At 47.4% G+C, this 26280-nt stretch overlaps 1 protein-coding gene and 2 pseudogenes across 1 annotated transcript; all 3 read left to right on the forward strand.

Annotated features, from left to right (window-relative positions):
- The first annotated feature begins 304 nt into the window (after nt 1-304).
- LOC147624400 (outer envelope pore protein 16-3, chloroplastic/mitochondrial-like) lies at nt 305-26154 on the forward strand. The gene is made up of 3 exons (XM_086819388.1): nt 305-453; nt 582-968; nt 25830-26154. Exons 2-3 carry the CDS (start codon nt 641-643, stop codon nt 25976-25978), a joined length of 477 nt encoding a protein of 158 aa, XP_086675514.1. The 5' UTR covers nt 305-453; nt 582-640; the 3' UTR covers nt 25979-26154.
- LOC147624401 (uncharacterized) lies at nt 2357-11850 on the forward strand (annotated as a pseudogene).
- Nucleotides 11861-13486, forward strand: LOC147624402 (uncharacterized; annotated as a pseudogene).
- Nucleotides 26155-26280: the final 126 nt, after the last annotated feature.

Below are 26280 nucleotides of genomic sequence, written 5' to 3' on the forward strand. Positions count from 1 at the left end.
GGTCTTGTAAAAACACGCTCCTAGGGGCTGCTCATATGAAGCTTTGATTGAGGCTTGTATTTTGCTTGGGTACCAGTTGTCTTGGGATGAGTCTTCTTTTGTTTCAAAGGTTGATAGACACGATTTGGTGTGTTGCTTAATGGTGGGTGACTTATGCTGCTGCTGTTGATGGCTTAATGTGGGTCTGCAAAGAATTCTATGTAAAGTTTTTTTCCCTTTTATAATCTATATATATTATTGGTCCCATTTTTTTTGAAAAACTTGTTTGAATCTTCTAAATATCTATCCCTGCAAAGTATTTGAGTACACACAGAAATAAAACCACACATACAATCAATATATTAGGTCATAGTATAAAAAGAAATACTATGTATGCATATGTATATAACATCATACTGGCAGCATCATAGAGCCAAGCAAATGGCGAGGGGCTGACTCCTGTTTTTGCTCGAGGTGAGTGCATTTCCATGTATGCAAAGCGGTCTAATGCAGAAGAAGAAAGCCTGTGTGTGCAGTGCCAGGGTTTATGCATGATCGATGTGATGAGAGGACAACAGGATAAATTTTGAATGTGTATGCAGGGTGCGCGGGTTAGTGTTGGGCTTGGAGCTTCTGAGTGCGCAAGGCAGCGAGGGGTTCCATGGATCCGAGAGAGGCAAGGGAGCTGGGCGACTACGATACCATTTTCTTCAGGACGGGCACTGCCCTAACGTCCGGCTTGGTGGCGGGCAGCATATGGGGTTCTGTTGTGGCCGCATGGCAGGATCTCCCCGCCGTGGAGAGGAACGTTGCCCTCCCCGCCCTCAAGAAAACTGCCCGCATCATGTGTAACTATGGCTTGACCTACTCCGCTGTTGCAGGTGTGTTTGCCTTCACCGATGCCACTTCGGAGACTATAAGAGGGAAGAAGGACCTCTGGAATGGGGTCGTTGGCGGCCTTGCTGCCGGCCCTGTTTTGGGACTAAGAGGTACTCTTGCATTCTATTTTGATTTTTATTCCCTTCCATGGATGGCTGCCTTCCCTATTGTGTGTTATGGAAGTGATCACATGAATAAACAAGACTCTGCACGGAGAGAGAGAGAGAGAGAGAGAGAGAGAGAGTAACGTCTTCAAAAGAACCAGAGGACCTTTGAGACCAAAAGATAGTACAATGTATCCATGAACCATGGGAAATTATAAAAAGGTACGAGACTAGGTATATAAGCTAAAAGTATCTGTTGTGAATACATGGAGAGAGAGAGAGAGAGAGAGAGAGAGAGATTGCACAATGCAATGATAAATGAATTATAATGATACTCCTACCATGTATATTGCTTTTATAGGTATCAAGCCTCATCTTTTGACATGCTACTAGACTTTGAATTACTAAACAAACCCCTTTGCGGAGTGATGGGGTGATGCTTGACAAACCTTCAATAGTCTCAGTACTCCAACACTAGCAAGAAATGAAGACATAGTCCCCACAACTGGCTTAGAGACTCATGAACATGGCTTAGAGGCTAACTAGCATGGCTCACAGGCTCATGTAGCATGGCTTAGTGTGAAAGACTCGAAGGTCATGTCTTGCCTCAGGAGACACGGTGGAATGATGAAGCATTACAAAAAAGGAACCCGAAAGATTCAGATTTTGGGAGACATCGGGGGCACAAAATCCATGACTACATAATATTCAGATTCGGGGGACATCCCGGCTAGAGAACCCTTGACTCAAATAAAAAAGGGCTAGAAGTTGAGGAAGAAGAGTCTCCCCTCAATGCTGATGAAGATTCTTCTGCGTTGTTGTTTCCAAGCCAATGTGACTAGCATCTTTTTCCGTACGGTGCTCCAAAATTCGGGGCTTTTTCGAAACTTTTGGTTTTTGGGTTGTCGATTTGACGTGTGTGCTGTTGCGCTGCGTGGCTGCTGTATGCGACCGTTTTGAGGCCCCCAAGCAAAGTAGACTTCAAAGCAAGTTGCCAAGCACTTAAGCGGCTAAGCCTTAAGGTAAGAAAATTCAAAAGCTGAAGCCTACGATTGTAGCATGTAGGCTGGCCGTCGCACAATGCACATTGCGCCCCCCCTTTTTTCTGCCTGCGAACCCCTTTTTACTGCATGTGCCCCCCTTCCCCCTCTCGTGAGTCTTGAAGTTGAAAGTTTCAACCTTGTGTCACGTGTGTGTGTGTGTGTGTGTGTGCGCGCACTTGCCACTGGGCCGTGGCCAATGTGTGCACGGTTTGAACTTTGCCAAGTGTGTGCCTTCCCCCTGAGCCCTCTTCATACTTCAAGACTCATCACTCTGAAGTTTGTTCAATTTTGTGCCCAATGTCTGCCTCTTCAACCTTTAACGAAGTTCTGTCTAAGTCGCCCTTTTTACAGATGGGTTGATCCAAGCATCCGGAGTGGCAATATGTGACCCAAGTGAAGGCCCTTGGGAAAGGGCAATTCACTTGTAAATGCAATTATTGCCCTCATCAATGGGATGGAGGCTTGCTATGCATTCAGGCACACATGTTGGGCTTGGTTGGCCATGGTGTTGTGAGAATACACAGCGGAGATGATGACCAGATCTGGGAACACAAGAGCAAAACACAATGCAGAAAAATAACAGCACAAGAGAGAGAATGGTAGAGGCGTGTAACTCTGCTCTATATACACAAGAAGATCCCGGGAATGATACAATGGTGACAAGGAGGCTGGGGGCCATTTTATATGGCCCCCCAACAGCAATCGGCATGCTGTAGGACAGCCGACAGGACACAAAAACCCCATGACTGCTGAAATGCACGGTCGGCCAGCAGCAAGGGGGGTCGGCCAGCATCAAGGAGGTCCATGACTTGTGTAGAGCAGTCGGCCACCTCCAGTGTTTCCACAGATGCAGTTGGCCAAGTTCTAGGTCCTCCTGCCACTACAAGACTGCCTCCCATGCCACAGAAAAATAGGGAAAAATGGGGGAAAAATACGGGGAGCGAGGAAAAATGATAAGACACCTACAAAGAGCGGGCACACCCACAACAGAGGCCTTGGTGTAAATGTATAGACAGGAGATGACTTCTAACACCCCCTCTCAGCTCATGGCTGTGAAACCAACCACAGGGAGCTGGGGTGGGGCCTGAGCAAATCCTAAGATAGCGACTTCGTGAAGAGGTCCACCGTACTGTCCTCCGTCGAACAGAACTCTAGCAAGATGTCATCAGCAACGATCTGTTCTCACGAACAAAGTGCCTCTGGATGACCATGGGTTCCTCCAGTCGAAGCCCAATCCTGCAATGCAACCTTTGCAGCCTCAACACCGCATGAGCAGCGTCACAAGCAGCCCGGTACTCTACCTCTGTCAACGACAAGGCAAAGGATGACTGCCTCTTACTGCTCCATAAAACTGCTCCTGGGCCTGAAGTAGATCCCCTCGTGTCCGGATCTCCTCCCCAAACTGAGTCACTCCAACCGTGGAGTCGGACTCCATCAATCAATCCCCCTCCTATGTAAAAGATGTTAGAAGTCATCTCCTGTCTATTTGTATACACCAGGGCCTCTGTTGTGGGTGTGCCCGCCCGTATATCATTTTTCCACACTCCCCGTATTTTTTCCCTATTTTTCCCATTTTTTTCCTAGTGGCTGGAGGGCTGCCAGGTGATGCCAGGACCACACTGAGGCTGGCCGACTGCATCTGGAGCAGTCGTGGGCTATCTGTGTGCTGGCCGACCTGATCTGAGCAGATGTGGGGACCAGATGCTGGCCGACTGCTGTTTTTCAGCAGTCGTGGACATTTCATGAGTCGTGGGCCTCTTCCAGAGCTGGCCGACTGCCCTTATGGGCTTGTATATATTCCCCCCCATCCTCCTCCACTTTCTCATTCAGTTATCTCCGGGATCTTGTGTATAGAGAAGAGTTTACACACATCTCTCAGTGTTTCTTGTGCTGATTATTTTCTGCAGTCTACTTGCTCTTGTCTACCCAAGTTTGGATATCATTTCCGCTGCATATTCTGACATGGTATCAGAGCCTAGGCTCTAGGAGATCTTGGGCGTTTTTTCTGAGCAAGAGGGGGAGCAACAGGTTGCTGATCGGTGGACTGTTTCGGGCTGAACGGGAAGTGAAGGTGCAAGAGGAAGGCGGGCAGAGGGGCTGGACAGCCACTTGCATATATTCTGATTTTCAGATTTTTCCCACCCACCCACCCTTTCAGGTTACTCTCCGAGATGGCGGATTTACTCGAGATGGTAGAGAAGCACGTGAAGATTCCGACTCTTCCCACGTTCCCAGTGGATCGGCAGTTGGACGGGTCCAATTATGGCATCTGGAAGGTCATGATGGAGTCAGTTCTGGAGTCATATGATCTTGCTGATTTTATTATCAAAGGGGTGCCAAGGCCGGAAGCTGAGGAAGGGGAGGTTTTATCCGCGAGGAAGGATCGAGAGGCACAGGCACAAATGTGGGACCGTGTCAACGCCAGGGTCCGGTCATTTATATTCCTCAATTGCACACCACAGGTGATCAACCATGTGAAGCACATGACGCTGGCGAGAGGCATATGGGAGCACTTGGCTTCTTTGTACAACAGGGTATCACCCATGAAGCGGATATCCTTGGAAGTGCAGATGCGGGTTATGAACCCTGCAAAGTCTTCGACGATGCGGGAACACATTAACAAGCTGCAGGCCCTTCAGCAGGAAGTCCTTCAAGCTGGGAAAGAGATATCGTCCGAAGATATGGCCATCACGTTACTTTCTCACTTGCCTGGTCAGTATTCCGCTTTCTATTCCTCGTTGATCACTAGTGGCAGGCTCAGCACCATTACTTGGGAGGAGCTTGTGCCAATGGTCTTGGACCAGGAGGAACGTTTCACGAACCCTCCTCACGGCGGAGGTTCGGAGGCCTTAACTGGCCAACGGTCGAAAGGCCGTAATACCAACAAGGGCAAAGGGAAGGCTTCATCAGATAAGTCTTCCGAGAAGAAGCCAGATCCAGAACGAGAGAAGCTGAAGGCCGAAAGATCTTGCAATGATTGTGGCGAGAAAGGCCACTACTGGAGGAAGTGCCCTAAGCGGACAGGGAAGAGTGCTGAGTCCTCAGCCTCAGCTGCGAAGACTCCGGCATTTGTGCACTTGGAGATGGTGGACTCCGATGATTCATCGTCTTCGAGCGAGGAGGCAGGTGGCTTCACCGCAAAGGATACTCGGGAATGGATTCTCGACAGTGGTGCTTCCAGGCACATGACTCCATCCCGTGACTTCTTCCTGGATTTGAAGCGGCAGTCAGGTCGTATCTTTATTGGTGATAACTCCACTATTCTGATTCATAGTGAGGGCCGGATGGAGATCATTCCCGACGGCAAGGGGGGCAAGCATGCTTCCCGTGTTCTTTATGTCCCTGCTCTGGGCTTTCATCTTTTGTCAGTGCATGAGGTATGCAAGACTGGCTTTCGGGTGGAATTTGAGGAGCATTCAGTTGCTCTAAGGGACCGTGAGACAGGCAAAGTTGTTTGGGAAGGCGGTGTGGAGAACGGTATCTACAAACTCTCTGCACTCTCCTCACTGACAGGCTCTCAGGTCGGAGACTTGTGGCACTTTCGTTTTGGCCACTTAAATGTGGATGCTTTGCGGCGCGCCTTCCGGGACCAGATGGTGGTTGGCTTGCCAGATGTTGGTAGTAGGCAAGGACGCTGCAGTTCTTGCATACGTGGAAAGCAGCACAGGGAATCCTTTCCGAAGCAGGCTTCCAGGCGGGCTTCGAAACCTTTGGAGTTGATTCACACTGACTTGTGTGGACCACAGCAGATACCATCCTTGGGAGGATCTCTCTACTTCATGCTGCTTGTTGATGATTGTACCAGATTCACGTGGGTCTACTTTCTTTCACAGAAAGACCAGGCTTTTGCTCGGTTCAAGGATTGGCACGTGATGGTGGAGAAAGAGTCTGGATTTCAGGTCAAGACTCTCAGGGCTGACAAAGGAGGGGAATTCTCCTCGACTGTATTCTTTCGGTTTTGTGCAGATCATGGCATCAAGAGGGAATTGGCCAATACCGGATCGCCTTCGGAGAATGGAGTTGTTGAACGTAAGAACAGGACTGTGGTGGAGATGGCGAGGACCATGCTGGAGCATCGAGATCTTCCTCGTCCACTGTGGGGTGAGGCTGTGGCGACAGCTGTCCATACCATTAACCGCTCTCCGACGACTTCTGTACCCCATATGACTCCATTTGAGGCATATTTTGGCAGGAAACCCGATGTCTCGCACTTCCGTGTCTTTGGGAGTGACGCGTATGTACATATTCCGAAGAAGCAGAGGGGGAAGCTTGACTCCAAGTCCCGCAAGCTGGTATTTGTGGGGTATAACTCTCTTTCCAAGGGATACAGGTTGTATGATCCAGAGAGGAACGAGATTGTTGTCAGCCGGGATGTGGTCTTTGACGAGCATGTTCTAGCATCCACTGTCGAGGAGCCGCCACTTCTTGGAGATCCAGAGTCTGATGATGATTCCCAGTCTATCACTCCAGTTGATCCACCTCAGTCATCACAGGAGGTTGAGCCCGCAGCTGGAGTTGAGCCCCCGCGACCACAGGAGGCTCCACGATCTGTTCGAGTACCTAGGTGGTTGATGGACACCCTTCGGGAGTCAGGTGTCACGGAGCTACCCTCCGAGTGGACCACAGAGGACGGCCCTCGAAGATCACATCGAGTTCGAGATAAAAGCAATACGGCGGAGCTTCTTCAGGTGAACTATGCTCTTATGTCTCGTATCATGCGGGGTAAAGAGCCCACTTCCGTAAAGGAAGCCCTTTCACAGGATACTTGGAGGGAAGCCATGCAGGTGGAACTTGACGCCATCGAGAAGAACAACACTTGGGAGTTGGTACCGAGGCCGTCGAAGCGGTCAGTCATTGGTGTCAAATGGGTCTTTAAGACCAAGTACGCGGCTGATGGGTCGGTGGACAAACACAAAGCCAGGCTCGTGGCTAAGGGTTATGCTCAGCGGCCAGGCATCGACTACGAGGATACCTTTGCACCGACAGCGCGGATGACCACGATTCGGACCGTTCTTGCCCTTGCTTCTTCTCAGAGGTGGCCCGTGTACCAGATGGATGTAAAATCGGCGTTCCTTAATGGTGACCTGCAGGAGGAGGTGTACGTTGAGCAGCCTCCAGGCTTCATTGTTCCAGGATCAGAAGGGATGGTTTACAGGTTACGTAAGGCCTTGTATGGTCTTAAGCAGGCTCCGCGGGCTTGGAATCAGAAGATTGATTCCTTCTTTATTCGGACTGGATTCCAGAGATCGGTTGCAGATCCGAACCTGTATCTCTTTCGGGAACGCGGCATGGTCACACTCATCATCCTTTATGTGGATGATCTCATTCTCACCGGCGGTCATGTGGAGCACATTGGAGTGACGAAGGCTGCCTTGTCTAAGGAGTTTGAGATGACCGACTTAGGCTTACTCCACTTCTTCTTGGGATTGGAGATCTGGCAGACCCAGAGGGGGTTTTTCGTCTCTCAGCAGCGGTATGTTCATGAGTTGCTTGAGGCCTTTGGGATGGATAACTGCAAGCCTATTACTTCGCCGATGGACCCGAACACAAAGTTAACCGTTACAGATCCTTGTGAGCCAGTTGATGCCTCGCAGTACCGAAAGTTGGTTGGTTCATTGATCTGGTTGCTGAACACCAGATTGGACTTGAGCTTCTCCGTGGGGCTGTTGAGCTCTTTTATGCAGACGCCATTGAAGACTCATTGGGACGCAGGATTGCGGATCTTGCGGTATCTGCAGAGTACGAAGGATCTGGGACTCTTTTACACAGGAGGGAATGGAGTCAAGCTCCAAGGTTGGAGTGACTCAGATTGGGGAGGAGATCCAGACACGAGGAGATCTACTTCAGGATACACTTTTACCCTCGGCTCAGGAGCGGTTTCTTGGAGCAGCAAGAAGCAGCCGACTATTGCCCTTTCTTCGACAGAGGCAGAGTATCGGGCTGCTTGTGGTGCTGCTTGTGAGGTTGTATGGCTGCGGAGGCTGCTTGGCGAGATGGGGTTTCCACAGAGGGAGCCCACAGTCATCCAGTGTGATAACCAGAGTTGTATAGCTATTGCTCGGAACCCGGTTTTCCATGCCCGGACCAAGCATATAGAGATACAGTATCACTTTGTTCGTGAGAAGATCTTGGCTGGTGACATCTTGCTACTTTATTGTTCGACGGAGGACAATGCGGCGGACCTCTTCACGAAGTCTCTACCTCAGGCTACGCTCAGGCGGCACTCCAGCTCCCTGGGGTTGGTTACACAGCCAGGAGCTGAGAGGGGGTGTTAGAAGTCATCTCCTGTCTATTTGTATACACCAGGGCCTCTGTTGTGGGTGTGCCCGCCCGTATATCATTTTTCCACACTCCCCGTATTTTTTCCCTATTTTTCCCATTTTTTTCCTAGTGGCTGGAGGGCTGCCAGGTGATGCCAGGACCACAGTGAGGCTGGCCGACTGCATCTGGAGCAGTCGTGGGCTATCTGTGTGCTGGCCGACCTGATCTGAGCAGATGTGGGGACCAGATGCTGGCCGACTGCTGTTTTTCAGCAGTCGTGGACATTTCATGAGTCGTGGGCCTCTTCCAGAGCTGGCCGACTGCCCTTATGGGCTTGTATATATTCCCCCCCATCCTCCTCCACTTTCTCATTCAGTTATCTCCGGGATCTTGTGTATAGAGAAGAGTTTACACACATCTCTCAGTGTTTCTTGTGCTGATTATTTTCTGCAGTCTACTTGCTCTTGTCTACCCAAGTTTGGATATCATTTCCGCTGCATATTCTGACAAAAGAGTCCATGATCCTTCGCATGTCGCAAAAAACACAGGATACGCAATCTTGCCTCCCAAAGAGTCATCTGCAACCATGAGCGCAACTGCCTCATTAGGAAGCTCCCATCCAATCTGGTGTCCATCAACCAGATCAATGAACCATTCTGCTTCTGAGTCAAAGAGGCATCACACTGCTCACAAGGATCAACACCTGTTACGGTGCAAACCAAGTCCTAGAAACCTGTTGAAGACCACGCAAGGCCTTTGAAACCTGTCAACCACCCCCTCTGAATCTGGAACCACAAAGCTTGGAGAAACCACCTCCTTCTGCAAGTAATCAACTGCCACCTGCCTGGCTTTCCGAAAGGTCCCCGTGGAAAGAACATCCTCATCTATAGGAGTTTTTTTGTCCTGAATACTACGAGACATCAGAGCATAAGTTACCTGTTCAGTTTCCTTTGACTGACAAACACAAGAACCACCAACATCAGTACTGGAAAGTTCCTGCCAACTGTTGCCATCACCTGGCAAGCTATCCACCATCTGGTCCCGAAAAGCGTGCACTTGCAGCGTATCCACACTTGAGTGGCCATTACCAGACTGCCACTCATCACAAACCTGAGGACCTAGGAGAGAGAGTGCTGAAAGCTTGTAAACTCCATTGTCCACTCCGCCTTCCCAAACTACCTAGCCTGTTGCTTTGTCCCGGAGAGCAACAAAATGCCCGTCAAACTCCACCCGTACGCCAGTCTTGCAAACTTGATGCACTGACAACAGATGAAAACCAAGTGACGGAACATACAACACCTGGGAGGCCCCCCTGCCATCGTGAACTATCTCCATCCTGCCCTCACTGTGAACTGGGATAGTGGATGTATCCCCAGTAAGAATGTGACCATAATACTTGCAGAGATCCTGTAAATCTGAACGGGAAGGAGTCATGTGCCTGGAAGCACCACTGTCTAGAATCCACTCCCCAGTATCCGTTGTTGCGGAGAATCCTCCAACCTCCTCCCTGCCTGAAGAAAATGAAACATCGGTGTCCATCACCTCCAGGTGCACAAAAGCCGGAGTCTTCATGATTGCTGCTGAGGAATCTTCACCCTTCTCGGTCTTCCGCTTGGGACACTGCCTCCAATAGTGGCCTTTCTTGCCACAATCATTATAGGTCCTCTCTGCTTTGAGTTTCTCGCCGGTAACGGAATTCTTCTGAGAGGACTTCTCCGACGAAGCCTTTCCTTTGCCCGTGTTACGGCCTTTCGACCCTTGGCCAGTTAAGGCCTCCAAACCTCCACCCTGAGGAGGGTTCGTGAATCGTTCCTCCTGGTCCAAGACCATGGGCACGAGCTCCTCCCACGTGATGGTGCTGAGCTTGCCACGGGTAATCAAAGACGAGTAAAATGCTGATTACTGAGAGGGCAAATGCGACAGCAACGTTATGGCCATGTCCTCTGACGATATCTCCTTCCCAGCCTGAAGAACTTCCTGCTGAAGAGCCTGCAGCTTGTTAATATGCTCCCGCATCGTCGACGACTTTGCAGGGCTCATAACCTGCATTTGTACTTCCAAGGAAATTCTCTTCATGGGCAATACCCTGTTGTAAAGAGAAGCCAAATGCTGCCATATACCTCTGGCTAGCGTCATATGCTTTACATGATTGATTACCTGCGGTGTGCAATTGAGGAAGATAAACGAACGGACCTTGGCGTTGACACGATCCCACATCTGTGCCTCAGCCTCCCGGTCCTTTCGGATCGACGGTAACTCCCCTTCCTCTCCTTTCGGCCGTGGAACCCCAACAACGATGAAATCAGCGAGGTCGTAAGACTCTAGAACAGATTCCATCATAACCTTTCATATGCCGTAGTTGTTTCCGTCCAACGGACGGTCCACCAGCAACGTGGGGAGTGTCGGGATCTTCACATGCCTCTCAGCCATCTCTAACAGATCTGCCATTGCGAGGATGTACTCTGAAAAAGGGTGGGTAGGTGGGAACAAAGAAGAACTAACACCTGCAAGTGGCTGTCCAGCAAATCAGCCCGCCGTCCTCTTGCTTCTCCTCTTCCCGAACAGTCCCGTATAGTCCACCAATCAGCAACACAACAGTCCCCCTCTTGCTCACACAAATCCCAGAGCCTAGGCTCTGATACCATGTCAGAATACGCAGCGGAGATGATGACCAGATCTGGGAACACGAGAGCAAAGCGCAATGCAGAAAAATAACAGCACAATAGAGAGAATGGTAGAGGCGTGTAACTCTGCTCTATATACACAAGAAGATCCCGAGAATGATACAATGGTGACAAGGGGCTGGGGGCCATTTTATATGGCCCCGCAACAGCAGTTGGCCTGCTGTAGGGCAGCCGACAGGATAGCCGACTGCTGAAATGCACAGTCGGCCAGCAGTAGGGGGGGTTGGCCAGCATGAAGGAGGTCCACGACCTGTGCAGAGTAGTCTGCCACCTCCAGTGTCTCCACAGATGCAGTCGGCCAAGTTCTAGGTCCTCCTGCCACTACAAGACTGCCTCCCATGCCACAAAAAAATAGGGAAAAATGGGGGAAAAATACGGGGAGTGAGGAAAAATGATAAAGACACCTACAACAGACGCCTTGGTGTAAATGTATAGACAGGAGATGACTTCTAACAGGTGTGGGGCCTTGCTCAAATGTATCAGAAGAGGTTAAAGATGTTTGTAGGAGGTTGCATGCAGACAGTTGTAGCAGTGTTCATGGCCAAGAGGCTTTTGTGGATGCTTTGGTGGATGATTTGGGTGGAGATGTATCTCAAGGTGCAGGGTCCGCATCAATGGGCACACAGGGAAGTACACAAGTCAGCGGTAGTGCAAATGTTGGGTCATCATGTAAGTAGAGAAGGGAAGGGGGATTTGGCAAATGCATGGAATGTATAAGCACGAAAGCAAGAAACCATTGCAGTGCACAAATTCTTTTATGCGGAGGACATTCCCCATTGGAAAGTGAGGAGTCCTTACTTTTTGTAGATGGTGAAGGCAATTGGACATGCCGATCCTTCTTATGTGCCTCCATCTTACCATTGCTTTCGCACCATTGAGTTAGTGGATGAGGTCAAATGATCGTGAGATCATGGGTGTGTGCGAGAAACGGAAAAAATATGGATACACCATTGTTTCTGATGGATGGTCAAACACTACGTGTAGGCCTATCATAAATTTTCTTGCATGCTACATTCATGACACTGTATTCTTGAAATTTGTGGACACATTTGGGGAGTTTATTTTCAAGCATTTAAGCAGATTATCATTGAGGTTGGCCTAGCAAATGTTGTGTAGGTATGCATGGATAATGCATCAAATTGCGTTTAGGTTGGGGAATTGGTTGAACAGGAGTGGCCGATTATTTTCTACACTAGATGTGCATGCCATTGCTTGGACCTTTTGTTTGAGGACATTGGCAAAATTTCTTGGGTTGCAAAAGTGCTAAACCAAGCAACTCAATTTGTCACATTTGTCACAAGGAAGTCCACAGTGTTGGCATTGTTTAGAAAACTCAATAAGAAGGACTTGGTGAAGCCTTCTGCAACTCGGTTTGCATACTTTTTTATTATGTTGGTTACTCTCTTGGATGAGAGATGTATGCAGGGTGTGCGCAAGCTAATGATTTATGATAAATTTGTAAAAATGAAGGCATCAAAGGTCCCTTAGGCAATTGAGGTGTCAGACATTGTGTTCTTTGCTTCTTTTTAGCAAGAGGCAAAAACCATTGTCGAGATATGCACTCCCATTTTGAAGATTCTTTGCTTAGCTGACAGGGAAGGAGCCACCATGGGTCTCATGTATGAGCTTGTAGATCGTATGGTAGAGCAAGTGCAAAACATGCAAGGCATTGAGGTCAATAAGATGAAAGAGGTTGAAGACCTATGCATTGGTAGATGGGAAATGATGCACACACCATTGCATGTTGTGGGCTATATCTTGCACCCTTAATGGAAAGGAAAAGAGTAAGATAGTGACTCAGAGATGCATGATGGATGGATGACATTGTTGGAGAAATACACTAAGTGTGATTTGGCCTTGCAAGGAGATCTCATTGATGAGTTGAAAAGCGAGAAAGTGTGATTTGGCCTTGCAAGGAGATCTCATTGATGAGTTGAAAAGCGAGAAAGTGGCACATTTAAGGGTGATTTGGCCTTGCAAGGAGATCTCATTGATGAGTTGAAAAGCGAGAAAGTGGCACATTTGCTCGTCCCATTGCAAAAGATGAGAAAATAATGCAAGAGGGTGTGAAATGGTGGGAGACATTTGGGGCTTGCGTACCCAAATTACAAGCTCTTGCACTTAGGGTGCTTTCTCAAGGCGCATGTGCCTCCCTATGTGAAAGAAATTGGAGTTCATTTTCTCTCATTCATACTAATAGAAGAAACAAGCTTCTCTCTTCTCATATGGAGAAGCTTGTTTTCATACACACAAACTTGAGGCTTATCTCCAAGATTGAAGAAAGAGGCTATGAGAGAATGGAGATCACATTGGAAATGCTTAACAAAGAAAAAGATGAGGAGCGCTTGATTGCCTTGCAAGATTTCAAGAGGCTATTACAGAGGTAGATGAGGCTTTGGAGCCTCTTTCGATTGCTCCACCCTCTACAGATGGCCAGCCATCCTCTAGCCATGTTGGGTCATCATGCTCAGTTGCTACCGAGGCTTATGAGTTTGATGATGATGATGAGGAGGAGGAGGAGGAGGAGTTTATATAGATGAGGATGAGAAGCCCATTGATCATGCCTAGGGTGAGGGGAGCTTTGATGAGGCTTAGGGCTACTTAGTATTCTTCCACTCTCTACTTATGTTTTGTCCACTTCCTACTTATGTTTTTCCTCACTTCTCAGGAGTTAGTCTACAGGCTTTGCGGCTTGCCCACTGAGCAGTGGGCACTCCATCATCCATGTTTTTGCTCGATTCCACTCAAACTTGTTGAAAGGTCGTGGACGTAAGTCGAATCAGCCTATCACTTGAAATAACGATCTGGATATGGCCTTGAGACTTTTGAAAGATAAAGTCAAGGAAGCACCTATCTTAGCACTACCCGATCCTAGTAGGCCTTATGTTCTTGAGACTGATGCTAGTGACTATGCAATCGGGGCTGCTCTATTCCAAGATGGTAAAGCTGTTGCTTTCGAGAGTAGAAATCTGGACGACACTCAATCTCGTTGGCCAACCCTTGAGAAGGAGCTTTATGTTGTAATTCACGCTCTTAAGGCTTGGAGGCATTATTTATATGGCTCCAAGTTTGTGGTATTGACTGATGATCAGTCACAATACTGATCATCAGTCAATGAAGTATGTGTGTGATGCAGATGATTTGAGAGGAAGGAAAGCTCGATGGGTTGAGTTAATGTAAGATTTTGATTTTGAGATCCGTTATCGAAAGGGGTCCATGAATAGTGTCGTAGATGCGCTTAGTCGGATTAGAGAAGTGAATACTTTGTCGTTCATCGAGATTTCTATTGACTTATTTCAGTCATTGAGAGGGCTTTGCAGGATTGATAGTTATTTTGGTCCATATTGGCAGAAGATCCAAGACGAGAGCTCGTTGATTGACCAAGACTCAGTGACTGAGCAGCCTACCATTCAGGCTGTGGGAGGCCAGTGGATGATTCGGAATGGTTTACTGTTCCGTAATGACAAAATTTGTGTACCACAGGTCTCGGACATTAGATTCAAGTTTGTTAAGGAGTGTCACGACGCCCCTTCTGCTGGACACCCTGGGGTACACAGGACATTAGCTTTAGTGAAACACACTTTTTATTGGCCAAAGATGAAAGGGTATGTAGAAGATTATGTCCTCAGGTGTTAGGTTTGTCAAGCAAATAAAGCTGAACGCTTTAGACAGGCTGGGATGTTCCATCCTTTGCGAATCCCGGGTCATAAATGGGAAAGTATTTCCATGGATTTTATTACTGGATTGCCAAGAACACGTCAAGGCCACGATTCTATTTGGGTTGTGATGGATCGCTTGACAAAAATGGCTAGATTTTTACCAGCACGGAAGACCATTACAGCTACGCAATTAGCAAGAGAGTTTATCGAGCAATTAAGACTAGCTTTGAGGCTTGGGGAAGCTTGGAGCTAGGCAGGCTGATTGGTGAGTTGGGCTAAGGATAGACTAACGGGTGGGCACCCAAGTATGGACGGGCGGACACCCAAGTGTGGACGCTCGGTGACTGGCCAAGAGCCTATAAAAGGGTGGCCAAGGTTAGTCAATAGTTCATAGAGTCTCGCGTGTCTTTGTGAGAGCTCTATGGTCAGGAGCCTGGGTCTAGTGCAGACGTGCACCTGCTTTATGTAGCCGAGACCGGGAGCAGCCTTGAGGCCCGCGAGGGTAGCTCCGTGGCGGTATGGGATGTCCCGGGGTAGAGACTGGTCGATACGTCTTGCTAGTTAGCTCCGCTCGTGGCTCGGTGGAGACAACCAAGACTTGTGGGTTGTACCCACGGCTGTCAAGGTTGGGAGGTGAGTCAGGCCTGCACCCCCTTCACGTTGCTTGGTTGTTTTGCAGGTTTCGAGGCTTGTATCAGGAGCGTTCTATGAGATCGGTGGGGATTTGACAGTAAGGGCTGCTCACACCCTAAGGAGGTATTCACACCAACAGACACACTACTAGACTGTGAAATACTCAACAAGATCCATGTGATGTGATACCATCCTCTTTGAGACTAGAATGCAAAGCAGCTAGTGTAGGTTAAGGGGGGGACCTAGATTTTAAGAATAAGGAATACTTGTATTTCGCCCGGGGGGGGGGGGGGGGGGGGGGGGGGGGGGGGGGGGGGGGGTATAAAATACCCCCCCCCCCCCTCCCTTCCCTCCACCAATTGTCACCGAGAGCCCTTCCCAGAGCTCTGCTTCGGCTACCTCCATTGCAGAGTTGACACAACAATCCCGTGCTTTACATGATTTATAGGTACGGGAGTTAGAGCTTCGGCTGTAGGCGTTAGCTCACGTTGCTGCACAGGAGGAACAAAGACAACACGTGGAGCACGAACGGTTACACAAGGGTGGTACCGGCAACTCTTGGACTCACCTTCATGAAAGGGTGAATTTTAGTAAGTATAATGGTAAAAACTCGACCCCACATCTATGTACTCATGGATTCATCAGTTTGAGGCTTATTTTTCTGTTGGTAGGAAGTCAAATGTGGAAAAAGTTATGTTAGCTAGTTGCTACATAGAAGGGGAAGCTATCTCTTGGTGGATAGACTTTGGGGGGGTTGTCTATGAATGGGACCAATTTGTCACGAACCTCAAGAAGCGGTTTTTACCGCCCAACAATCTTGAGTGGCCCGAGGATGAGTACTGGGGATTGTGCCAGAACGCGCAGCCACTCCTCCAATTTGCCAATAAAGTCACTCACTTGGCTTTACAACTGCAAAAATCAAAAGAGGACAAGAATGGACAAGTCCTTAATGGTTTAGAAACGCGAACTCACTGGGATGTGCGTATGTTTGAGCCACAGACCTTTGATCAGGCATTGTCGCTTGCACACAGTACTGAGTTGAAATACAACGGTGGCAAACCAAAGACCTCTTGGCCCGGAGTGACCAACGCACGAGCAGCTGCCAATGGCAAGGGCCAGAATGAGAACCAATCGGGGTCTATCCCAAGAGCCTCTTGCTCCAAGAACTCCAACAATGCACCTCGCCTTACTGCTGATCAGAAGGCTCAAGTTGGCAAGATAGGTGGTAAGCTTAGCCTTGAAGAGCATCATGAGTATAAGGAGGAAGGGCAATGTTTCTTTTGTCATACAAAAGGACATACTTCTAGGGCATGCCCTAAGAAGATCCTTGCACAGACCACAAGTTCCGCCTCGATAGCTTCTGTTGTGAGCCAGTCTCCCACACCGACCCCCCATGTTGTTGCTAGTCCTCCAGGTCCCAATCCTATGGTTAGCGCCATTGTTAGCCGGTATCTCGAAGATAAGTAGAAAAGCAACCATGCCTAGGAGTATGAGCAAAATTAGTTGCTCAAGACATTGGACTACATAGGTGGTCAGAGAGTGGTTGTCCTACTTGACAACGGTAGTACGGAGGACGTGGCTACGAAACAGGCTGCTGGGCGAAATGAGTTTCTCAAGACATTCGGCTACATATGTGGTAAGAGAGTGGTTGTCCTACTTGATAGCGGTAGTACGGAGGACGTGGTTACAGAACAGGCCGCTCGGGGGCGAAATGAGTTGCTCAAGACATTCGGCCACATATGTGGTAGAGGTTTTCCTATTTGACAACGGTAGTACGGAGTACGTGGTTATGGAACAGGCCGCTCGGTGAGCTTGTTTCTCGTTAACTTTAGTGGATAAGCAAGTGGAGGGATTCAGCACAAGCATGACCAGGGCATTAAGTTTGAAGCTCGTTGTGCTAAGTTAGTCATCTAGGACACACAATTTATGTAGGATTTTATGGTTGCCCCTCTTTGTCACGTGCACACCCTTCTGGTTGTGCGGTGACAAGTTGGCATCATCATCATCTACGACATCATCATCGGAATCACGGTCATCATCGTTGTCATCAGCATCAAGGTTATCATCAGCAGCATAAGCATCATCAAGGAGAGTCTAGGAGTCTAGTCGGCAACCATCAAGGGCCTTCAGCCCACAGTCGGCAGCCCATAAGGGACTCAGGCAGCCAGTCGGCTAGTGTTAGTGTGAAGGCCAGCACAAGGAGCAACATTGAAGACAAGCGCAACATTTTATTAGAATTTTTGATGATTATTTGTTCCAAGCAGCAGGCTGATAGCACCAGTTGCTGGCCGACCAGCACCTCAAGCACATTAGACATAATTGAGCATTTCATCAAGTTCATTCATGAGATCAGAAGTTGAAGTCGTCATTCAGCATTAGCATCATAGATCTGTTCACAAATCTCATCTCAGTTGTAATCATTTGCATCATTAATACAGTTGCATTTGCATTCATCTAAATTCATCTCTATAGTAATTAAGTTAATTAAGGCTGTGATTACTACGATCAACCTCATCATGTAACACTCTTGTAGGCGCAGACATTATCTTAGGGATCCAGTGGTTTTACAAGTTCACCCCAGACATCGACTGGGCAGCACACTTTTTGGATTACCCGAAATGTGTCCAAGGCTCTGTGAGTCAGGGATACCAAACTTTTCGATCGTTAGCCATATCTAGGCTAAACAAGAGATTTGGAGATGTGCACAATGTGTGTTCAGACCACCCAGACGGTTGCTAGTGCTTCTGAGAAGTACAAAGCCTTGCATGATTGGTTCCAGAAGATCTTTCTTTGGGACAATCTCCCCCCTAAGCTCCCCCCATCTAGACCAGAAGACCACAAAATTGAGCTCCTCCCAGGTTTCGAGTCCTCGTCCTTGCAAGGCAATGGAAACGGACTTGGACCGTCAACTCTAAGAGTTGCTGCAATCTAGTTTCATACACTCTAGTGTGTCTCCTTTCGTAGTCCTAATTTTTGTCAAAAAAAAGGATGGATCCTCTCGACTTTGCGTGGACTATCGTATTGTCAAGAAGCCGACAATCAAAAGCAAGTTTCCAATGCCTTGGATTGACATCTTAGAGAGGCTAAATGAAGCTAAGGTGGTTGAAATCCTCAACTGGGAGATTCCAAAAATTGCTTATGAGGTTCGGTCATTTGTGGGCATTTGCCAGGTATATTTCACCCACATTGACAAGTTTTCTGATTTTGATGTCTCGACAGCTCTCACAAATCTGCTCGCATCGAGACTCGAAGGCAACTCATTCACGTAACCCCTCGTGGATTACAAGCTTTCAAGGACCTTAAGGTTGCATTATCTGAGGCTCCTTGCTTAGCACTAGTCTCATGGGATGACCCATTCCAGGTGATCACTGATGTGAGTGACATCGCTATTGGAGGGGTCTTACAACAAAATGGGCATCCAATCGTTTACATGTCCTCTAAGCTGATTCCTGCAAAAAAAAACTACTCGTTCTATAGGTCCTAAAGCATTTGAAGCACTTCCTCTATGGGTATGACTTGGAGGTTTGCAGAGATCACCCGGCTTTTGTGTTTGCTTCAGATGATACCAAGTGCAAATTGGAGTGCTTGACAGCACTCTGTTGGAGTGAGCGACATCAATTTGGTGGCATGATTAAGTACCTTCTAGACAAGGCCAATCCAGTGGCTGACGCCCTAAGCAAAAAGAAACCTTGTCCCACATCCAATCCACACGGATGGATCTCATTGGTATATGACTAGACGAGATGAAGCACAAGTACGCAGATTTCCTAGAATTCGATATACTTAGTGGGAACATGCATTGGATGCTACATGACTCTGCCACTCCTTGATATGCGATGGTTGGCTTTTCTAAGTCGCCTGTGTGTCTTGAACCGATGATGTTGCCAAATTGCTCATCCGGCATTGGTACTCCATAGGTGGCATACGTAGGACCATTGTATCAGATCGTGATACCGAGTTTACCAGTCATTTTTGGAGGACATTGTTTGATAACCTTGGTACTAAGTTGAATTTCTCCAATGCATTTCACCCATGGACAGACAACTAGATAGAGATTTATAATCAATTGGCGTTCGACGTGCTTAAGTGTTATGTCCACGATTAGCAAGGCAAAACAATTCATTGTCTTTAGTTCAAGCTGTTTTGAATGACTCTTTTTCTTCAACAGCGTTTGGAAGACCGTTCCAATCCTCAGTGCCTGAAGCTAAGTGATTGACGAAGTCTTTGATAGAATGTGCAGCAGAAGAAGGAAAAGTGGAAACACAGGAGAGAGAGAGTGAGAGAGAGAGATGGAGAGGAAACACAGGTGAGAACCTACTCTCAATATCATCATCAAAAGGAATACATGTCCCGAGCAAGAGGGGAGAAAACCTCGTATGTGAGGGACTGCAGCAAACAATGCTAAGCAAGCAGTAAAAAATGAGGGAAGCAAGCCAGCTATATATGTGCCCAAAAGTAGGCAGCCGACTAGGAAAAAAGTCCACGACTAGGGAAAAATACCCAAGACTCCATAAAATGGGGAATAATATGGGAAAACATATGTGAGGGTTGACCAGCCCCTCTAGCTAACATGGTCAGCCCTAGAGGCTAAAATAGGACACCAAACGGGAAGACAGCAAGAAGGGGATGATGTCTAACACCCCCTCTCCGCACGGGATGTTGAGTGAACTCCAAGAAGCCAGAGACGCCATCCTCGATCAAAGATGAAAGACTGTAGAAACAAGTACCAAGAAAGCTCTACAAGCAATCTCCTCAGCAACTCAGCTACAAAAGCAACAGTACAAGCTACTAGGTACATCGCTCCTCTGGAAGAAAACAACCATGTAGGCTGCGACGTGCTGCTCCAAATAATGGTTCCAAACCCAAGTGTAAGAACACTCCCTGAAGTCGAATGCCGTGTATCCAGCCTGGAGAAGGTATGAAAAACCTCATAACCAACCAAGATCAGATCTTGTATATAATCAATTCTGGGAGAAGCAAACTGCTCCTCACTGGAACCCTCAAAAGAAATAGAGTCAATTTGCTCCAACTCTGTACCAAGAGTAGCCAAATGTTGTACAAAAGCATTCTCTGAAAAGGTCGGCATTGCAAGATGTAAAGACTCTGGAGAAAAGAGGGGTCCATCTGCTCGAACTCCGTATCATGAGTTGCCCAATGCTGTACATAAGCACACTCCACTGAGGTGGGCATTGCTAGATGAAAGGACTCCACATCCTCCTCTGAAAAAAAAATGTCGCCGGACTGGTACAAGCCCAACTTGATTCTGATCCAAATCCAACAAACTATGGAAGTACCACTGTGCCCCAAGCACGGTTAGCAACCACATATCCAAAGCATCCCACTGGGTCCAAAAAACCATCCTCCAAAACAACAAACCTGCAGAACTGGCAGGGGCAGGGGCATCCTCAGAAGTATCACAAAGAGAGGCAGAGGAAGACTCCTCACAATGAGGAAGGGAAGCAGGAATATAAATTGCAATGGTGACAAGATCCCAAGAATCAGCAACAAACAAGTGATCCATGTGAAAGGATCACACCTCACAGGCAAAACACCCTCCTTTCTCGGCAAACACTGCAAAGAGCATAGGCTTGGACAATAACTCTGCTCAGGATCTTTGAAAAGATCACTACTCTCCTCCAAAATCTATAAACTCCTGTCATAGAAGAAAGTCTCCACAAAAACAAAACAGCTCCCGAAACTGATTCTCAAGTGAAGTAGCTGGAGATAGGCCCCCTCTGAGTGTAGAAAACTCTTCTAGGAAGCAAAATGCAGCCAAAACACTGCTGTCCAGCAAAAAACAGCACTCCACCGCCAAGAGAAGGCGGGGAACATGAAGAAACCGGGAAACGGTGTAGGCTAGGAACAAAACACAGGTATGGAACCTCCAAAAATCAGCAAAACGTTGCCTGAAATGAGAAATTCAGTATCCTCCTCAAGTACCAAACTGCCTCCAAAGCCACAATCCAAACAAGAAACCCCCTTTGCAAGTGATCTGTGTCCACTAGAGAAGAAAACGCAGCCAAACAAGGGCTACAAACCTGAAAATTCAGGTCAACCAGTGTCCACACCTCCTATGAGGAAAAACGCTGAAGAGAAGGTACCTTCGGGTCCAATGGATGAAACCCAGGTGAAGGTAGAGCTACCAGCAAGAATCAATTCAGAAAAATGCAGCAACCATGGCTGTAAATCTGAAAACGCAGAGGTAAAAGGGGCTGTAGAACGGGCTGAATCTGGAAAAGTAGTAGAGATATGGTACCACCAAGCCTCAGGTCAGCAAACAGCATCAGAAAACCTGTAGGAGAAGAAAACGCAGCACACGTGTGGCTGCTATCCTGCGCAGAACAGGTCGCCTGCACTACAGGGGAAGATGAATCTGAAAACTGCTGCAAAACTGCACAGCCACTTGTAGAAAAACGCAGCATGCTTGGTGCTGCTGCAAAAAATAGGTGTGAAGGAAGCTCAGGAGGTCAAACCGGCTATGGATGACCACGGGCTGTTGAGAAAAAACGCCTGGAAGAGGCAGGCGACCAGCAGCAATGCTGAGAAAAAACGCAGATCTGTCCACCTTGCTGAAAACGCAAAAACGTAGGAGGGAGAGGAGGGAGCATCCAACATTGAAGATCACCGGCACTTTGATACCATGATAGAGTGTGCAGCGGAAGAAGGGAAAGTGGAAACACAGGAGAGAGAGTGAGAGAGAGAGAGAGAGAGATGGAGAGGAAACACTACTGCAGCAAACAATGCTAAGCAAGCAGTAAAAAATGAGGGAGGCAAGCTAACTATATATATGCCCAAAAGTAGGCAGCCGACTAGGGAAAAAGTCCTCAATGACTAGGGAAAAATACCCAAGACTCCATATAATGGGGAATTATATGGGAAACATATGTGAGGGGTTGACCAGCCCCTCTAGCTAACAAGGTCAGCCCTAGAGGCTAAAATAGGACACCAAATAGAAAGACAACAAGAAGGGGATGATGTCTAATAGTCTTACCAGGAGATTTTGGAGTTTGTGAGGGATAGGTTGGCTAAAGCGCCGGAGGCCTATATGCAACATGTCAACAAGGACAAAAGGGATGTGATCTTCTTGGAAGGGGATTGGGTATATTTGAGGATTATGAAGCAAAGGCTTCAATAGGTGGGCAAGGTATGCCCAGAGCTTTGGACTACCTCCCAGTTGGACCATGCATGATGTGTTCCATGTCGGTTGGTTGAAGCCTTGTATAGGACCTCCTCCCTCCCTTGTCCAAGATAAACGGGAACCAGACATCGACGTTATGATTCCAGAATACATCCTTTTTCATCGCTTCAAGCATGGGTCCGGCCGAAGAGAAAGATAGTTCTTCACAAAGTTTCAGGATTGAGGGACACATGAAGCGGTTTGGCTTGACAATAATTTTTTCGAAGATTATTTGGCATTATTGACGGACTTTTTGGAGGCTATGCAGCTTCCGTGAAGCAAAAGGAGATGTCATGTGCATCCCTCATTTGGATGCCATGTGGACATAGTGTCTTAGAGTGGTTATTGGCCCTTTGTGAGCCCTTGTCCGAGACGAGTTAGCGAGAAGTCCACTAGATAGTCATGGTTAAGTGTACAAATCCCGTACATGTCATAGTCAGGTGTGCATGTCCGGCACATGGAGCAGTGCTAGTTCGTACTATTAGTCACCCCTTTGGAATGATGATGTGGCATTCCGAGCATTGATAGGATTTTAGTCAGATGCAAGGGCACTAAGGTAGCATATAGATGCATGTAAAAGCGGGCCATAGAATATGTCTATGTTGCCCTACACTTGGGTTACACTTGCGCAGACTTTGGGCCATTGTTTGGTCCCATAAAGGCCCTATGCATTGTCGGCCAGCCCATGGAAGGGTATGGGCCTGTCAGCCAGCCTATGGGGCCACGTGTGAAAGGTGCTCAATGTGTGGTGTTTAATAAAGTCATGGAGCATTTAGCAACAAACCGACATCCCCTCTATAGACGGACCAGCATATATAGGCCCTATGTAAGCATGGGCTTGGCAAAGGGCTAAATCATCTCATTATTCACAATTGCTGAAGCGCTCCCAAGGGCTAGGACAATCAAAGGGAGGCAAACGCCGAGGTGAACTTGAAGGTCAAGTATAGGGCATCCTCAGGCTATTGTTTTTCAGCCAAGGAAAGTCTCCAGGAAGTCCGTTGTTCACATCATTCAATAAAGCAAATACACCAATCCTTGGTGGGGACCCTATCCTATGTACTTGTCTCTCCTCTCTCTCTCGTGTTACATTGTGCTATCGTCAAGAACCAAGGTGCTAAATATTCATGATCAAAGTATAATCTTGTCAGTAAGCGTTTGCATGTTATAGTTTTCCTGCCCCTTCATCACAAAACCATGAGGTTGAGATACATATGCCGCCTCATGCAAATCACCATGTAAAAAGGCAGTTTTGCTGTCCAACTAATGTTCAATCCATCTATGATGTGCAATCGAAGCAATAATACACATGATGGTAGTCATACGAGATGTGGGTGCAAAGGTCTCGTTCTGTTGGGCATAACCCTTTGTAACAAGCTTGGCTTTGTAGCGATCAATGCTACCAACTTTCCGTTTAAGCTTGTAAACCCACTTCGTACCTAAAGACTTCTTGCCATATGGTAAATCTGCCAAATCCCAAGTGTCATTGTTGAGTATAGAATCATACTCACCCTGCATGGCTTGCAACCAATGATCAATTTCTTGTGCTTCTTTAAAAGAAACAGATTCCTCTTCATTACATGTACTGGCATTAAGAGAGTGATCCACAAATGAACTAGATGCATGATGAGAACCTGCACGTGTCGGACTAGACAGTGTTGGCTGACTGAAGTTTGGCCCTTCCCATGGGCTGGCCAACCATGGCATTAGTTAGTCCCTATGGGCTGGCTGATTGGCTGGAAGTGCCCCCAACAGGTTGCTGCCTTTGAACATCCAATTTGTTGTCATGTAATGTATTCAAGGAAGGCTTATTCTCGGGCTTATGTCGTCTTTGCTCAAGCGCAATAACATAAGCTAGACAACCAAAAACTCGCATGTGAGCCACTGAGGGCTTCCTGCCATTCCAGGCCTCATAAAGCGTGATGGACTGCATGCCTGTTGCATCTTGTCAAGAATACACCACTCACATACATGCTCGACTAGGGCTTGAAGCTGGGGTAACTTTGACACTGTATCATGTCTTTGAAGGCGTAACAAACTGTTGAAATTTAAGTGACCAAAGTGGGCATGCCAAAGTGTTGTGCCAGGCATGGTTTTAGTAGCAACCATTGAATATGCATTATGCATAACTCTTTCATAAGAATCAAGCCTATACAAACCATGGCATAGTGTTCCAGAAGCAACGATAACATCATCATCACTCTTGTCATGCACAATACACCTGTCATCCATAAATCTGACCAGTAGGCCTGCCTTAGTAATGGTGAAAACTAACAAGAAGTTCGTCCTGATGCCTGTACATAAAATACATCCTGAGTGGAATTGTACCACCGTTAGGAGCGGTAAGCACAACCTGGCCAACACCTTTTACTGGATAGGAAGAGTGCGCATGTCACACTACCACATCGGGGAGCAGACCCACGTGTAGTGACGAGATTACGCTGTGATGTGATGTTGCTTACTAGCACCACTCTCGAAGAACCAAACCTGACATGCATACAACCACTGATGGATCATAGCTGCACTGCACCACAAAAGACCACTCGTCATGTGAATAATTTGCAGCATCTTTCTTCTCAGCCCTTGGTGCTGAAGCATCAGCTACTGACATTCTGGCATCCTTCTTTTCCTTTTCCAGCTTCTTTTGGCACTCTTTGATGTAGTGCCTAGGCTTCTTGCAATAGTTGCACTTACCCTTCTTCTTTTCGCTCCCCTTCTTGGCATCCTTGCCAGAGGACTCGGCAGAATCAACCTTGGGTTTAGAGCACATAATCAGCATGCTTCTGCTTGGCAATTTTATAGGCTATTTATTTCTGCTTTTCTTCAATTGGCTGCTTTTCCAAACTTCTTGGGAATTGTTTTTTCTGCTGTCCTTGATGTGCATGTGCAGGCACAATTGATGTTTCGGCTTGCTCCTTCAACCGGGGAAGTTTTGTTTGTGCTCGTTGTTCTCTCTTCTTGCTTTGTTTGCTGCGCAGGCAAAGTGCACTAGCTGAGTTCATCAGCTTGTTTGTGTGCTCCCTGGCAAGCTGATTTTAAAATAAACAATCGTGATAGATTAAAGTAAAAAATAGCTATCAGCAAAATTGATTAATCGGGCACAGTTGTGAGACTGGGTGCTGGGCAGCAGAATTAAAAAGGTAAGACTCTAGCCGAGGAAAAGGTGGTTTGAAAAAGTGAGAGAGAAGCAGGTGAAAGGCTAGATAGAAAGCAGCTTGGGAAAGGACTTCAATAATAGTTGAAAGGGTAGAGGAGAGGCCAGCAGTAGACTAGTTAAGCTGGCAGAAATCAAGGGGGATCTGTTGTGATGTATTGTTTGAATCACTTGATTGAGTATTTAAGCCTTTTCCCATTATCCCACAAATTTTTATGGAGTACACCTAATGATTTGGGTTTGGTTTTTCTATCTGCAGCTCGAAGTTTTCGAGTCGGGCTTGCTGCAAGTGCCGCTCTGGCAGCAGTATCAGCAATTGTGGATGCGAGTGGGCAAACGACTCGGACCCCAACTGATCGTGAATTTTTGCCTTATCCAACGAGCAGCTCAACTGCAGATGAAGTGTAGCCAATCTTTGCCTTACCTGGATGCTTCAGTTCTTTGGCAACTGTGATGTCTGGTATACATATGGCTGTTAGAAAAGATGATGCTAAGCTAATGTTTCTCTGCTTGTTTTTGTGGCTAAGCTGGAATAATAGGACATGTATCTTGTTAAAAGTGGAAATAAATTGCCCATTCTGGTTCATGCCTTTCACACATTTTTGGCTTAGTATTATGGGAGCATTAAGGTTAGTTTGCAAAGTGACTTCTTAAGAAGTATACCTTTCGTACCTTGTAAGGCCTTGATGAGAAGAGTACATCACTGCTAC

This window comes from Cibotium barometz, chromosome 25 (genome assembly GCF_041138505.1).
Source record: "Cibotium barometz isolate CiBa-2024 chromosome 25, ASM4113850v1, whole genome shotgun sequence".
Lineage (NCBI taxonomy): Eukaryota > Viridiplantae > Streptophyta > Polypodiopsida > Cyatheales > Cibotiaceae > Cibotium > Cibotium barometz.

Coding starts and splice junctions, on each gene's coding strand:
- LOC147624400 (XM_086819388.1), top strand. CDS start 641: ATGGATCCGAGAGAGGCAAGGGAGCTGGGCGACTACGATACCATTTTC. Junction 969..25,829: donor CCCTGTTTTGGGACTAAGAG/GTACTCTTGCAT, acceptor TTCTATCTGCAG/CTCGAAGTTTTCGAGTCGGG.